Consider the following 16,668-nt stretch of genomic DNA (forward strand, 5'->3'; position numbering starts at 1 on the left):
GTACCCATTTACCCAGTAGATGAAAAAGACAGACAGAGATGGAAAGAGTACCATTTACCCAGTAGATGAGACAAACAGACAGAGCTGGAAAGAGTACCATTTACCCAGTAGATGAAAAAGACAGAGATGGAAAGAGTACCATTTACCCAGTAGATGAGACAGACAGAGATGGAAAGAGTACCATTTACCCAGTAGATGAGACAGACAGACAGAGATGGAAAGAGTACCATTTACCCAGTAGATGAAAAAGACAGACAGAGATGGAAAGAGTACCATTTACCCAGTAGATGAGACAAACAGACAGAGATGGAAAGAGTACCATTTACCCAGTAGATGAGACAGACAGACAGAGATGGAAAGAGTACCATTTACCCAGTAGATGAGACAAACAGACAGAGATGGAAAGAGTACCATTTACCCAGTAGATGAGACAGACAGACAGAGATGGAAAGAGTACCATTTACCCAGTAGATGAGACAGACAGACAGAGATGGAAAGAGTACCATTTACCCAGTAGATGAAAAAGACAGACAGAGATGGAAAGAGTACCATTTACCCAGTAGATGAGACAAACAGACAGAGATGGAAAGAGTACCATTTACCCAGTAGATGAGACAAACAGACAGAGAAAAGGGAGAGAAAATAACAGGAAGATCAGAGAGAGAGACGGACTGAGAAAGTAGAGAGAGAAAACAGAGTGCTGGAAGGTAGAGGTGTACCAAACTCTCAGAACCTCTACAGTTTTTGATGTTAACACACACTGACACAGCGGCAGACACACACACACACACACACACACACACACACACACACACACACACACACACACACACACACACACACACACACACACACAGTACCATACCATCGCGGGAGACACATTTTTACTATTGCACTTCATCGTCCTCTAAGGTTTCTCTCTTCTGACTCAATTTGACACTTGGGCGAGAGGGAGTGGTGTGAAAGGAAAGAGAGACTGAACAAGAGAGAGGAGAGTGAGAGAAAAAGGGGAGGAGGAGAACTGTGCCAACAGACTGAGCAGAGAGTGAGAGAGAGAGAGAGAGTGGTGTGAAAAGTTCTATGAAAAAGAGAAGAGAGAGAGAGAAGGCATGAAAGAGCAGAAAGGGAGAAACTGTGAACAGATGAGACATAGAGCAAGTGTGGAAATACATAGACAGGAAGGAGAGAGAGAAAAATATAATATGACATTTGAAATGTCTTTATTCTTTTGGAGGGATGAAGGGGTGATAGACAGGAAGGAGAGAGAGATGATGGAGATGATGGAGAGGAGAGAGAGATGAAGGGGTGATAGATAGGAAGTAGAGATGAAGGGGCTGATAGACAGGAAGGAGAGATGAAGGGGCTGATAGACAGGAAAGAAAGAGAGATGAAGGGGCTGATAGCCAGGAAGGAGAAAGAGATGAAGGGGTTATAGAAAGGAAGGAGAGAGAGATTAAGGGGTTATCGACAGGAAGGAGAGAGAGATGAAGGGGTGATAGACAGGAAGGAGAAAGAGATTAGGGGGCTGATAGACAGGAAGGAGAGAGAGATGAAGGGGTGATAGACAGGAAGGAGAAAGAGATGAAGGGGCTGATAGACAGGAAGGAGAGAGAGATGAAGGGGTGATAGACAGGAAGGAGAGATGAAGGGGCTGATAGACAGGAAGGAGAGATGAAGGGGTGATAGACAGGAAGGAGAGATGAAGGGGTGATAGATAGGAAGGAGAGAGAGATGAAGGGGTGATAGACAGGAAGGAGAGATGAACGGGTGATAGCCAGGAAAGAGAAAGAGATGAAGGGGTTATAGACAGGAAGGAGAGAGAGATAAAGGGGTTATAGACCGGAAGGAGAAAGAGATGAAGGGGCTGATAGACAGGAAGGAGAGAGAGATGAAGGGGTGATAGACAGGAAGGAGAGATGAAGGGGCTGATAGACAGGAAGGAGAGATGAAGGGGTGATAGACAGGAAGGAGAGAGAGATGAAGTGGTGATAGACAGGAAGGAGAGAGAGATGAAGGGGTGATAGACAGGAAGGAGAGATGAACGGGTGATAGACAGGAAGGAGAAAGAGATGAAGGGGTGATAGACAGGAAGGAGAGAGAGATGAAGGGATGATAGACAGGAAGGAGAGAGAGATGAAGGAGTGATAGACAGCAAGGAGAGATGAAGGGTCTGATAGACAAGAAGGAGAGATGAAGGGGTGATAGACAGGAAGGAGGGAGATGAAGTGGTGATAGACAGGAAGGAGAGAGATGAAGGGCTGATAGACAGGAAAGAGAGAGATGAAGTGGTGATAGACAAGAAGGAGAGAGATGAAGTGATGATAGACAGGAAGGAGAGAGATGAAGGGGTTATAGACAGGAAGGAGAGAGATTAAGTGGTGATAGACAGGAAGGAGAGAGATGAAGTGGTGATAGACAGGATTGAGAGAGAGATGAAGGGGTGATAGACAGGAATGAGAGATAAACGGGTGATAGACAGGAAGGAGAACGAGATTAAGGGGTGATAGACAGGAAGGAGAGAGAGATGACGGGGTGATAGACAGGAAGGAGAGAGAGATGAAGGGGTGATAGACAGGAAGGAGAGATGAAGGGGCTGATAGACAGGAAGGAGAGATGAAGGGGTGATAGATAGGAAGGAGAGAGAGATGAAGGGGTGATAGACAGGAAGGAGAGATGAACGGGTGATAGACAGGAAGGAGAGATGAAGGGGCTGGTAGACAGGAAGGAGAGATGAAGGAGAAATAGACAGGAAGGAGAGAGAGATGAAGGGGTGATAGACAGGAAGGAGAGATGAAGGGGCTGATAGACAGGAAGCAGAGAGAGATGAAGGGGTGATAGACAGGAAGGAGAGATGAACGGGTGATAGACAGGAAGGAGAAAGAGATGAAGGGGTGATAGACAGGAAGGAGAGAGAGATGAAGGGATGATAGACAGGAAGGAAAGATGAAGGGGCTGATAGACAAGAAGGAGAGATGAAGGGGTGATAGACAGGAAGGAGAGATGAAGGGCTGATAGACAGGAAGGAGAGAGAGATGAAGGGGTGATAGACAGCAAGGAAAGATGAAGGGGCTGATAGACAAGAAGGAGAGATGAAGGGGTGATAGACAGGAAGGAGAGATGAAGGGCTGATAGACAGGAAGGAGAGAGAGATGAAGGGGTTATAGACAGGAAGGAGAGAGATGAGGTGATGATAGACAGGAAGGAGAGAGATGAAGCGGTTATAGACAGGAAGGAGAGAGAGATAAAGGGGTGATAGACAGGAAGGAGAGAGATGAATGGGTTATAGACAGGAAGGAGAGAGAGATAAAGGGGTGATAGACAGGAAGGAGAAAGAGATGAAGGGGTTATAGACAGGAAGGAGAGAGAGATGAAGGGGTTATAGACAGGAAGGAGAGAGATGAAGCGGTTATAGACAGGATGGAGAGAGAGATGAAGGGGTGATAGACAAGAAGGAGGAAGATGAGGTGATGATAGACAGGAAGGAGAGATGAAGGGGCTGATAGACAGGAAGGAGAGATGAAGGGGTGATAGACAGGAAGGAGAGAGAGATGAAGTGGTGATAGACAGGAAGGAGAGAGAGATGAAGGGATGATAGACAGGAAGGAGAGATGAACGGGTGATAGACAGGAAGGAGAAAGAGATGAAGGGGTGATAGACAGGAAGGAGAGAGAGATGAAGGGATGATAGACAGGAAGGAGAGAGAGATGAAGGAGTGATAGACAGCAAGGAGAGATGAAGGGTCTGATAGACAAGAATGAGAGATGAAGGGGTGATAGACAGGAAGGAGAGAGAGATAAAAGGGTGATAGACAGGACGGAGAGAGAGATAAAGGGGTTATAGACAGGAAGGAGAGAGAGATGAAGGGGTTATAGACAGGAAGGAGGGAGATGAAGTGGTGATAGACAGGAAGGAGAGAGATGAGGGGCTGATAGACAGGAAGGAGAGAGAGATGAAGGGGTTATAGACAGGAAGGAGAGAGATGAGGTGATGATAGACAGGAAGGAGAGAGATGAAGGGGTGATAGACAGGAAGGAGAGAGAGATAAAGGGGTGATAGACTGGAAGGAGAGAGAGATAAAGGGGTTATAGACAGGAAGGAGAGATGAAGGGGCTGATAGACAGGAAGGAGAGAGATGAAGTGATGATAGACAGGAAGGAGAGAGATGAAGGGGTTATAGACAGGAAGGAGAGAGATTAAGTGGTGATAGACAGGAAGGAGAGAGATGAAGTGGTGATAGACAGGATTGAGAGAGAGATGAAGGGGTGATAGACAGGAAGGAGAGATGAAGGGGTTATAGACAGGAAGGAGAGAGATGAAGTGGTGATAGACAGGAAGGAGAGAGAGATGAAGGGGTGATAGACAGGAAGGAGAGATACACGGGTGATAGACAGGAAGGAGAAAGAGATGAAGGGGTGATAGACAGGAAGGAGAGAGAGATGAAGGGGTGATAGACAGGAAGGAGAGAGAGATGAAGGGGTGATAGACAGGAAGGAGAGATGAAGGGGCTGATAGACAGGAAGGAGAGATGAAGGGGTGATAGATAGGAAGGAGAGAGAGATGAAGGGGTGATAGACAGGAAGGAGAGATGAATGGGTGATAGACAGGAAGGAAAGATGAAGGGGTGATAGACAGGAAGGAGAGAGAGATGAAGGGGTGATAGACAGGAAGGAGAGATGAAGGGGCTGATAGTCAGAAAGGAGAGATGAAGGGGTGATAGACAGGAAGGAGAGAGAGATGAAGGGGTGATAGACAGGAAGGAGAGATGAACGGGTGATAGACAGGAAGGAGAAAGAGATGAAGGGGTGATAGATAGGAAGGAGAGAGAGATGAAGGGATGATAGACAGGAAGGAGAGAGAGAGATGAAGGAGTGATAGACAGCAAGGAAAGATGAAGGGACTGATAGACAAGAAGGAGAGATGAAGGGGTGATAGACAGGAAGGAGAGATGAAGGGCTGATAGACAGGAAGGAGACAGAGATGAAGGGGTTATAGACAGGAAGGAGAGAGATGAGGTGATGATATTCAGGAAGGAGAGAGATGAAGGGGTGATAGACAGGAAGGAGGGAGATGAAGTGGTGATAGACAGGAAGGAGAGAGAGATGAGGTGATGATAGACAGGAAGGAGAGAGATGAAGGGGTGATAGACAGGAAGGAGAGAGAGATAAAGGGGTGATAGACAGGAAGGATAGAGATGAGGTGATGATAGACAGGAAGGAGAGAGATGAGGTGATGATAGACAGGAAGGAGAGAGATGAAGGGGTGATAGACAGGAAGGAGAGAGAGATAAAGGGGTGATAGACAGGAAGGAGGGAGATGAAGTGGTGATAGACAGGAAGGAGAGAGATGAGGGGCTGATAGACAGGAAGGAGAGAGAGATGAAGGGGTTATAGACAGGAAGGAGAGAGATGAGGTGATGATAGACAGGAAGGAGAGAGATGAAGGGGTGATAGACAGGAAGGAGAGAGAGATAAAGGGGTGATAGACTGGAAGGAGAGAGAGATAAAGGGGTTATAGACAGGAAGGAGAGATGAAGGGGCTGATAGACAGGAAGGAGAGAGATGAAGTGATGATAGACAGGAAGGAGAGAGATGAAGGGGTTATAGACAGGAAGGAGAGAGATTAAGTGGTGATAGACAGGAAGGAGAGAGATGAAGTGGTGATAGACAGGATTGAGAGAGAGATGAAGGGGTGATAGACAGGAAGGAGAGATGAAGGGGTTATAGACAGGAAGGAGAGAGATGAAGTGGTGATAGACAGGAAGGAGAGAGAGATGAAGGGGTGATAGACAGGAAGGAGAGAGAGATGAAGGGGTGATAGACAGGAAGGAGAGATGAAGGGGCTGATAGACAGGAAGGAGAGATGAAGGGGTGATAGATAGGAAGGAGAGAGAGATGAAGGGGTGATAGACAGGAAGGAGAGATGAATGGGTGATAGACAGGAAGGAAAGATGAAGGGGTGATAGACAGGAAGGAGAGAGAGATGAAGGGGTGATAGACAGGAAGGAGAGATGAAGGGGCTGATAGTCAGAAAGGAGAGATGAAGGGGTGATAGACAGGAAGGAGAGAGAGATGAAGGGGTGATAGACAGGAAGGAGAGATGAACGGGTGATAGACAGGAAGGAGAAAGAGATGAAGGGGTGATAGATAGGAAGGAGAGAGAGATGAAGGGATGATAGACAGGAAGGAGAGAGAGAGATGAAGGAGTGATAGACAGCAAGGAAAGATGAAGGGACTGATAGACAAGAAGGAGAGATGAAGGGGTGATAGACAGGAAGGAGAGATGAAGGGCTGATAGACAGGAAGGAGACAGAGATGAAGGGGTTATAGACAGGAAGGAGAGAGATGAGGTGATGATATTCAGGAAGGAGAGAGATGAAGGGGTGATAGACAGGAAGGAGGGAGATGAAGTGGTGATAGACAGGAAGGAGAGAGAGATGAGGTGATGATAGACAGGAAGGAGAGAGATGAGGTGATGATAGACAGGAAGGAGAGAGATGAAGGGGTGATAGACAGGAAGGAGAGAGAGATAAAGGGGTGATAGACAGGAAGGAGAGAGATGAGGTGATGATAGACAGGAAGGAGAGAGAGATGAAGGGGTTATAGACAGGAAGGAGAGCGAGATGAAGGGGTTATAGACAGGAAGGAGAGAGATGAAGTGGTGATAGACATGAAGGAGGGAGATGAAGTGGTGATAGACAGGAAGGAGAGAGATTAAGTGGTGATAGACAGGAAGGAGAGATGAAGTGGTGATAGACAGGAAGGAGAGAGAGATAAAGGGGTGATAGACAGGACAGAGAGAGAGGTGAAGGGGTTATAGACAGGAAGGAGAGAGAGATAAAGGGGTTATAGACAGGAAGGAGAGAGAGATGAAGGGGTTATAGACAGGAAGGAGAGAGAGATAAAGGGGTGATAGACAGGAAGGAAAGAGAGATGAAGGGGTTATAGACAGGAAGGAGAGAGAGATAAAGGGGTTATAGGCAGGAAGGAGAGAGAGATGAAGGGGTTATAGACAGGAAGGAGAGAGATGAGGTGATGATATTCAGGAAGGAGAGAGATGAAGGGGTGATAGACAGGAAGGAGGGAGATGAAGTGGTGATAGACAGGAAGGAGAGAGAGATGAGGTGATGATAGACAGGAAGGAGAGAGATGAAGGGGTGATAGACAGGAAGGAGAGAGAGATAAAGGGGTGATAGACAGGAAGGATAGAGATGAGGTGATGATAGACAGGAAGGAGAGAGATGAGGTGATGATAGACAGGAAGGAGAGAGATGAAGGGGTGATAGACAGGAAGGAGAGAGAGATAAAGGGGTGATAGACAGGAAGGAGAGAGATGAGGTGATGATAGACAGGAAGGAGAGAGAGATGAAGGGGTTATAGACAGGAAGGAGAGCGAGATGAAGGGGTTATAGACAGGAAGGAGAGAGATGAAGTGGTGATAGACATGAAGGAGGGAGATGAAGTGGTGATAGACAGGAAGGAGAGAGATTAAGTGGTGATAGACAGGAAGGAGAGATGAAGTGGTGATAGACAGGAAGGAGAGAGAGATAAAGGGGTGATAGACAGGACAGAGAGAGAGGTGAAGGGGTTATAGACAGGAAGGAGAGAGAGATAAAGGGGTTATAGACAGGAAGGAGAGAGAGATGAAGGGGTTATAGACAGGAAGGAGAGAGAGATAAAGGGGTGATAGACAGGAAGGAAAGAGAGATGAAGGGGTTATAGACAGGAAGGAGAGAGAGATAAAGGGGTTATAGGCAGGAAGGAGAGAGAGATGAAGGGGTTATAGACAGGAAGGAGGGACATGAAGTGGTGATAGACAGGAAGGAGAGAGATTAAGTGGTGATAGACAGGAAGGAGAGATGAAGTGGTGATAGACAGGATTGAGAGAGAAATGAAGGGGTGATAGACAGGAAGGAGAGATGAAGTGGTGATAGACAGGAAGGAGAGAGAGATGAAGGGGTTATAGACAGGAAGGAGAGAGATGAAGTGGTGATAGACAGGAAGGAGAGAGAGATAAAGTGGTGATAGACAGGAAGTAGAGAGATGAAGTGGTGATAGACAGGAAAGAGAGAGATGAAGTGGTGATAGACAGGAAGGAGAGAGAGATGAAGTGGTGATAGACAGGAAGGAGAGAGATGAAGCGGTGATAGACAGGAAGGAGAGAGATGAAGTGGTGATAGACAGGAAGGAGAGAGATTATGTGGTGATAGACAGGAAGGAGAGAAAGATTAAGTGGTGATAGACAGGAAGGAGAGAGAGATGAAGTGGTGATAGACAGGAAGGAGAGAGATGAAGTGGTGATAGACAGGAAGGAGAGAGATTAAGTGGTGATAGACAGGAAGGAGAGAGAGATGAAGGGGTTATAGACAGGAAGGAGAGAGATGAAGGGGTTATAGACAGGAAGGAGAGAGAGATTAAGTGGTGATAGACAGGAAGAAGAGAGATGAAGTGGTGATAGACAGGAAGGAGAGAGAGATGAAGTGATGACAGACAGGAAGGAGAGAGAGATGAAGGGGTTATTGACATGAAGGAGAGAGATGAAGGGGTTATAGACAGGATGGAGAGAGATGAAGTGGTGATAGACAGGAAGGAAAGAGAGATGAAGTGGTGATAGACAGGAAGGAGAGAGATGAAGGGGTTATTGACATGAAGGAGAGAGATGAAGGGGTTATAGACAGGAAGGAGAGAGATGAAGGGGTTATAGACAGGAAGGAGAGAGGTGAAGTGGTGATAGACAGGAAGGAGAGAGAGATGAAGGGGTTATAGACAGGAAGGAGAGAGATGAAGTGGTGATAGACAGGAAGGAGAGAGATGAAGGGGTTATAGACAGGAAGGAGAGAAAGAAAAGGGCAGAAGGAGCCAATAGAGTGATGAAAAGACAATGAAAGGGTGAGAAGATCAGGTGTGAAAAGACAGACAGAACGAGAGATGGACAGGGAGCAATCTAGTGGTGTGTATTTTCATCTACAGTTGTGTCCAAACTCTAGCTCATTAAAAATCAAACAGTGGTGTTAACTGAGACCTTGTCTCACTGGAACAGATTCATATTTGATATGTCCTGTGCGGGGGGGATCAGATCACTGAGAGCCAGCCAGAGATGCAGCAGTCTTGACTTTCATGGTGTCTTCTTGTTTGTGCCAAGTTTATTTATTTATTTTTGTTTTCACCTTCTACCCTCCTACAGTATATTCTTCTGCTCTCTCTCTCTTCCTTCCCTTGTGCTATTCTTCTCTATCTCCCCATTCATCTCTCCTCTCCATCACCCCTCTTCTCTCCTTTCCTCTCATCACTATCACCCCCTTCATCCCTTTCTCCTCTCCCTCCTCTCTCCTGCCCTCACCTCATCCTCTCTCCTCTCCCTCCTCTCTCCTGCCCTCACCATTCCTCACCTCATCCTCTCTCCTCTCCCTCCTCTCTCCTGCCCTCACCTCATCCTCTCTCCTCTCCCTCCTCTCACCATTCCTCACCTCATCCTCTCTCCTCTCCCTCCTCTCTCCTGCCCTCACCATTCCTCACCTCATCCTCTCCCCTCTCTCCTCTCTTTCCTCTCTCCTGCCCTCACCATTCCTCACCTCATCCTCTCTCCTCTCCCTCCTCTCTCCTGCCCTCACCATTCCTCACCTCATCCTCTCTCCTCTCCCTCCTCTCTCCTGCCCTCACCTCATCCTCTCTCCTCTCCCTCCTCTCTCCTGCCCTCACTATTCCTCACCTCATCCTCTCCCCTCTCTCCTCTCTTTCCTCTCTCCTGCCCTCACCATTCCTCACCTCATCCTCTCCCCTCTCTCCTCTTTTTCCTCTCTCCTGCCCTCACCATTCCTCACCTCATCCTCTCTCCTCTCCCTCCTCTCTCCTGCCCTCACCTCATCCTCTCTCCTCTCCCTCCTCTCTCCTGCCCTCACCTCATCCTCTCTCCTCTCCCTCCTCTCTCCTGCCCTCACCATTCCTCACCTCATCCTCTCCCCTCTCTCCTCTCTTTCCTCTCTCCTGCCCTCACCATTCCTCACCTCATCCTCTCTCCTCTCCCTCCTCTCTCCTGCCCTCACCATTCCTCACCTCATCCTCTCTCCTCTCCCTGCTCTCTCCTGCCCTCACCATTCCTCACCTCATCCTGTCTCCTCTCCCTCCTCTCTCCTGCCCTCACCATTCCTCACCTCATCCTCTCTCCTCTCCCTCCTCTCTCCTGCCCTCACCATTCCTCACCTCATCCTCTCTCCTCTCCCTGCTCTCTCCTGCCCTAACCATTCCTCACCTCGTCCTCTCTCCTCTCCCTCCTCTCTCCTGCCCTCACCATTCCTCACCTCATCCTCTCTCCTCTCCCTCCTCTCTCCTGCCCTCAACATTCCTCACCTCATCCTCTCTCCTCTCCCTCCTCTCTCCTGCCCTCAACATTCCTCACCTCATCCTCTCTCCTCTCCCTCCTCTCTCCTGCCCTCACCATTCCTCACCTCATCCTCTCTCCTCTCCCTCCTCTCTCCTGCCCTCACCATTCCTCACCTCGTCCTCTCTCCTCTCCCTACTCCTTTCCATCCCTCTCTCCTCTCCTCCCTTCAGGACAGTGCAGAGACAGAGGTGGACAGCAATAAGTGGTATACTTTAACATGTTTTTCTCTCTTTTTTCTCCTCTTTTCTCCTCCTCTCCTCTCCGTCACCCCTTCACGTCTCCTCTCCTCCCTTCAGGACAGTGCAGAGACAGAGGTGGACAGCAATAAGTGCTGTACGTTATGTAATATGTTCTTCACGTCGGCCATCGTGGCCCAGTCTCACTACCAGGGCAAGACACATGCCAAGAGAGTACGACTGGTACTGGGAGAAACACCCAGCTTACCTACTGCTACCAACAGCCCTACCACCACAGGTAACCCACACGTTCATGCTCATTCAGTCATTTAGCAGACACTCTTATTCAGAGCAACTGACAGGTTTTCCCACTAACTCTTACTTTGCTGATAGCTACTTTATAAAGGACAACATGTACTGACTCTGACTGTGGTATGTGGTTTTCCCACCGAGCTATCTTAAGATGAATGCACTACTGTAAGTCTCTCTGCTAAGTTACTCAAATGTCAATGTAAGTGCCTTGCTTAAAGGCACATTGACACATTTTTCACCTAGTCAGCTCAGGGATTTGGACAAGCAACCTTTCAGTTACTGGCCCAATGCTCTTAACCACTAGGCTACCTGGCGCCCCATACACTCACACAAACACACACACACACACACACACACACACACACACACACACACACACACACACACACACACACACACACACACACACACACACACACACACATACACACACACACACACACACACACACACAGATTGAACTGTTGACCCCAAACCAACTACTCCTGAATCAATAAGGCTGCAATAAAGCCACTGCCATCTGCCAGTGGATTTATGTCACAATGCCTTTTAGTGTGCGTGTGTGGATTTATATAATGAAGATAAGTGACCTCTGCCCTGGACACACACACCCTCACCATGGTTTTCTATGTGATAAAACAACAGCTCTCATATATCCCTGAACAAAGTGTGTGTGCGTGTGTATGTGTGTATGTGTGTATACGAAACACAATCCAAGCCAGTTGACACATACATCAGACCAAGGTCCTAAACGACACAGCCAACAGCTTTACTGGAGCTAACCCATTTGTCTACCTATGTGCCAGAATAACAGAGTGCTGTAGGGTACAATATGCTGTTGTACACTGTTCTCTGGATGGTTTAAGGTTTGTCCTTGCCATTCACATATGCCTGCAAATGTTGCAACAACTTCCAAATGATAGCATGCCATACAGTCTATCGGCTGAAGAAAGCTTAATCCCCAATACCCAAGGGGATACAGCATTGTTCACTCTCCATGCCCAACAGCATGGGCAGCCTTTCAACTATGACTTCTCTCTCTCTCTCTCTCTCTCTCTCTCTTTCACCTTTGCTCTCTTTCGCATTCTCTTTCACTTTCTCTCGCTTTCCTTCTGTCTTTCACCCTATTGCTTTCTCTCTGTCTCACACCACACACACACATGGAAACTAGGCTTGGGCAGTATCCATACAGTTCTGCCATTTACAGTTTTACCAGCATAGCACAGAAGGGCGTCACTAAAAATGCAAATGGTTCTCTGCAAATCCTCTCAAGCTCAGTCAGGTTGGATGGGGAGCATCACTGCACAGCTATTTTCAGGTCTCTCCAGAGATGTTAGATCAGGTTCAAGTCTGGGCTCTGGCTGGGCCACTCAAGGACATTCAGAGTCTTGTCCCCAAGCCACTCCTGCGTTATCTTGGCTGTGTCCTTATGGTCATTGTCCTGTTGGAAGGTGAACCTTCACTCCAGTCTGAGGTCCTGAGCGCTCTGGAGCAGGTTTTCATCAAGGATCTCTCTGTACTCCATTCATCGTTCCCTCGTTCCTGACTCGTCTCCCAGTCCCTGCCACTGAAAAACATCCCCACAGCCTGATGCTACCATCATCAGGCTTCATCGTAGGGATGGTGCCAAGTTTCCTCCCGACGTGACTCTTGGCTTTCAGGCCAAACAGTTTGATCTTGGTTTCATCAGACCAGAGTATCTTATTTCTCATTGTCTGAGTCCTTAATGTGCCTTTTGGCAAACTCCAAGTGGGCTGTAATGTGCCTTTTACTGAGGAGTGGTTTCTGTCTGGCCACTCTACCATAAAAGCCTGATTGGTGGAGTGCTGCAGAGATTGTTGTCCTTCTGGAAGCTTCTTCCATCTCCACAGAGGAACTCTGGAACTCTGTCAGAGTGACCATCTGGATTTTGGTCACCTCCCTGACCAAGGTCCTTCTCCCCTGATTGCTCAGTTTGGCCGGGCGGCCAGCTCTAGGAAGAGTCTTAGTGCTTCTTCCATTTAAGAATGATGGAGGCCACTGTGTTCTTGGGGACCTTCCCTAGATCGGTGCCTCGACACAATACTTTCTCTGTGCTCTACGGACAATTCCTTCGACCTCATGGCTTGGTTTTTGCTCTGGCATACACTGTCAACTGTGAGACCTTATATAGACAGGTGTGTGCCTTTATAAATCATGTAAAATCAATTGTAGAAACATCTCAAGGATGATCAATGGAAACAGGATATACCTGAGCTCAATTTCAGGTCTCTTAGCAAAGAGTCTGAAAACATATGTAAATAAATACATTTTTAATGCATTTGCAAAAGTTTCTTAAAACCTGTTTTTGCTTTGTCATTATGGGGTTTTGTGTGTAGATTGATGAGATAAAAAAAAAATCCTTATTAGGATAAGGCAGGAACGTAATAAAATGTGAATACTTTCCGAATGCACTGTGTGTACGGTATACTGCCTAAGCCTAATGTAAATCATGTGTTTGATGCATTTGATATCATTCCACCTATTCTGCTCCAGCCACTACCAGGAGACCGTCCTCCACACTTAAGGTACCATGTCTATGTCTATCCTGTGACATAGACACAAAGGAACGATGGATCGTTAAAATACCTGTAAGCTCCATCGCTATCGAAAAATCTGGGCCTGGATAGTAGCCAAAGGGTAACCTTGTGCCAGACCAGAGCTGGGCTGGGGCCATATTGGACCACATAGTGGACAGACCCTCTCAAAACCTGAAACAGCTGTATGTTCAACTCAGTCTCATGAGACTATGGGTTGAGTCCCAAATGGCACCCTATTCCCTATATACAGTAGTGCACTACTTTTGAACAGGGCTTATGTATGAAATAGGGTGCCATTAGGGACCAAGGGTTGGAAAAGATAACCGGAAAATAACAAAATAATTTGAGGAACAGAACCTGAACCGAAAATGGAAGTGATCTATTATGTTCCGGAACAGAACCGTTATTTTAAAATCACGGGAACCGGTTAATAAAGTAATTTTACATTCCAGGTATTTTTTTCCAGTCCCACAAAAAAACGCAACAAAGCGCCTATCCAAAGCCCTCACTCTGTCACTCAAAAACATATTCCAGCTTCTGCCTGCCAGCTGGAAATCTTTGCCAGTGTGTGTGCATGTGTGTGTAAGCTACCTGCCCCTCCCCTCTGAAGTATAGGTTACTGTAATCTACTGACAACGTTACAAGCATAATTCAGAAATTAGGTATAGATGTTTGATTAAAGAAGAATGAAATTACTTTTCCAATGCTAATTAAGGATACTATAGTTATCACGTTTATTAACTACAAAAAGGTAAGATGTGTTTTTAGTTCTAGTGCCTCGCTGCACACTCAAGCTGGTTAGCTAGCTAGCTAACGTTTGCTCTGGTCCAACATTAAACCAACTCAGAACTTCAAAGACATTCAAATTTCCTCCATAGAAGCATATAATTGGTATAATTCAATGTGTCTAATTCAGATAATGCTTGTCATAACAAGATGTCCAGCTCTTCAAGGCAAGCTTCCTCGCTCACTCTTTCCTCACCCTAAAAATGTCTGTTGCATCTTGCGCCTTAAACCTCATAGTGTATGTGTTTGTCTTTCATTATGATTAAACCATGCAGTTACGGCAAATACAATTTGCTCTTAAAGACTTTCCTATACAGATTAAATCACTTACCCACTCCACAGCAAGCTTCTCTATCCACATTGATTGGTGAAGTAATTTAATGTCGAGCTACATATAAAACAAATGTATATTTCAGAGGTTTAAAAAGGAACAGAAACAAACGATATCAAACTTAACTTTTTGGGGGGTTGGAGCCGGTTCAGAACTTTATTTTTCTGGTTGGAACAATGGAACGGAATGAAAAAAATGATGGTTCTGTTCATTACTTAATGACTGTAAAATAATTATATTTCCAACCTCTGTTAGGGATGCAGCCTTTGTTGTTGCACTTGTCAAGTTTATACACTGAGTATACCAAACATTAGGAACACCCCCCCCCCCTGCTTTGAACAGCCTCAATTCGTCAGGGCATGGACTCTACAAGGTGTCGAAATCATTCCACAGGGATGCTGGCCCATGTTGACTCCAATGCTTCCCACAGTTGTGTCAAATTGGCTGTATGTTTTTTACGTGGTGGACCAGTCTTGATACACACGGCAAACTGTTGAGTGTGAGAAACGCAGCAGTGTTGCAGTTCTTGACAAACCGATCTGCCTGGAACCTACTACCATACCCCATTCAAAGGCACTTAAATATTTTGTCTTGCCCATTCACCCTCTGAATGGCACACATACACAATCAATGTCTCAATTGTCTCAAGGCTTAAAAATCCTTATTTAACCTGTCACCTCCCCTTCATGTACACTGATTTGAAGTGGATTTAACAAGCGACATCAATAAGGGATCATAGCTTTCACCTGGTCAGTCTATGTCATGGAAAGAGTAGGTGTTCTTAATGTTTTGTATACTCAGTGTATGTCTACATTTTATATTTATATTTCAATCATTCAACAGACACTCTTTTCCAGAGCGGCTTACAATCATACAACTGAAGGGAGGTGAAACAATGTAGCATGAGCATTGGAAGTAAATCCTCTTCAAACGTCCAGCAGCAGTAGAAAATTCATTGCTAGAAAAGAATAAAGACAGATTAAAGTATAGCTGCAAGCAGCCATTCAAAATCAAACCCTGCAATATGCTTTTTATGTATTTTGAACCATGTTCTAATATGTTGGCTACTTGAAACGTATATTAAAAACAATATTTCCCCAAGAGTCTAGCTCAAACAACATGGCCGCTACAAGCCATGTACCACCATGCGGCCAAACTGAACCATACTCTACAGGTTGGCTAGACTCACATCCCAGAGCATGTGTGCCAATTTTCAAATCTCAGAGTCAAACAGATCAAGAGATATAAACGTGTGCCCATTACAGTGTCACCTTGTGGTCAATCTTAATATGCTTGCACATGACAGTGTTTGGATGACAGTGTTTGGATGACAGTGTGTGGATGACAGTGTTTGGATGACAGTGTGTGGATGACAGTGTTTGGATGACAGTGTGTGGATGACAGTGTGTGGATGACAGTGTGTGGATGACAGTGTTTGGATGACAGTGTTTGGATGACAGTGTGTGGATGACAGTGTTTGGATGACAGTGTGTGGATGACAGTGTGTGGATGACAGTGTTTGGATGACAGTGTTTGGATGACAGTGTTTGGATGACAGTGTGTGGATGACAGTGTGTGGATGACAGTGTTTGGATGACAGTGTGTGGATGACAGTGTTTGGATGACAGTGTGTGGATGAGTGTTTGGTTGACAGTGTTTGGATGACAGTGTTTGGAACATGTGTATCACGTTTTGTTACAGCACCAATATCTGTGTGGCTTATATGCATTTATGTGCCAGACACGCCCACGTGAATGTTTATCGTTCGGTGGGACCCATGTTATTTGTGATGCTAAACTGGAAAATATTGCGTTGAGAGACATGAGGAGTAGCGTTTGAAGTGTTTTTCACAAAATTCTAAATGCTGGAAAAAATCATCATGGCGGGAATTATGGGTCCTTGAGGCAAATTTGTTTGTTGTGAGGAGAGGGACCTATGTAACTAATTTCATGAATAGTGGCGAAGTAATACAATTTAGCAATTTACACTGGAGTGATATATGTGCAGAGGAGGATGTGCAAGTAGAAATACAGGTGTACAAAAGAGCAGAAAAACAAAAACAAATATGGGGATGAGGTAGGTAGTTGGTTGGATGGGCAATTTACCGATGGGCTGTGTACAGCTGCAG

General features: G+C 46.1%; 1 protein-coding gene across 2 annotated transcripts in view; it reads left to right on the forward strand.

Annotated features, from left to right (window-relative positions):
* The window catches only part of LOC110499334 (zinc finger matrin-type protein 4), a 161,858-nt gene that overhangs the window by 80,926 nt on the left and 64,264 nt on the right, over nucleotides 1–16,668 (forward strand). For both annotated transcript variants that reach the window (XM_036956195.2, XM_090213002.1), the window contains exon 4: nucleotides 10,674–10,851. In XM_036956195.2, coding sequence (XP_036812090.1) covers nucleotides 10,674–10,851 — 178 coding nt within the window. The remainder of the gene's footprint in view (nucleotides 1–10,673; nucleotides 10,852–16,668) is intronic.

The sequence above is a fragment of the Oncorhynchus mykiss genome, chromosome 20, assembly GCF_057628025.1.
Source record: "Oncorhynchus mykiss isolate SJ-2025 chromosome 20, ASM5762802v1, whole genome shotgun sequence".
In the NCBI taxonomy this organism is placed as follows: Eukaryota; Metazoa; Chordata; class Actinopteri; order Salmoniformes; family Salmonidae; genus Oncorhynchus; species Oncorhynchus mykiss.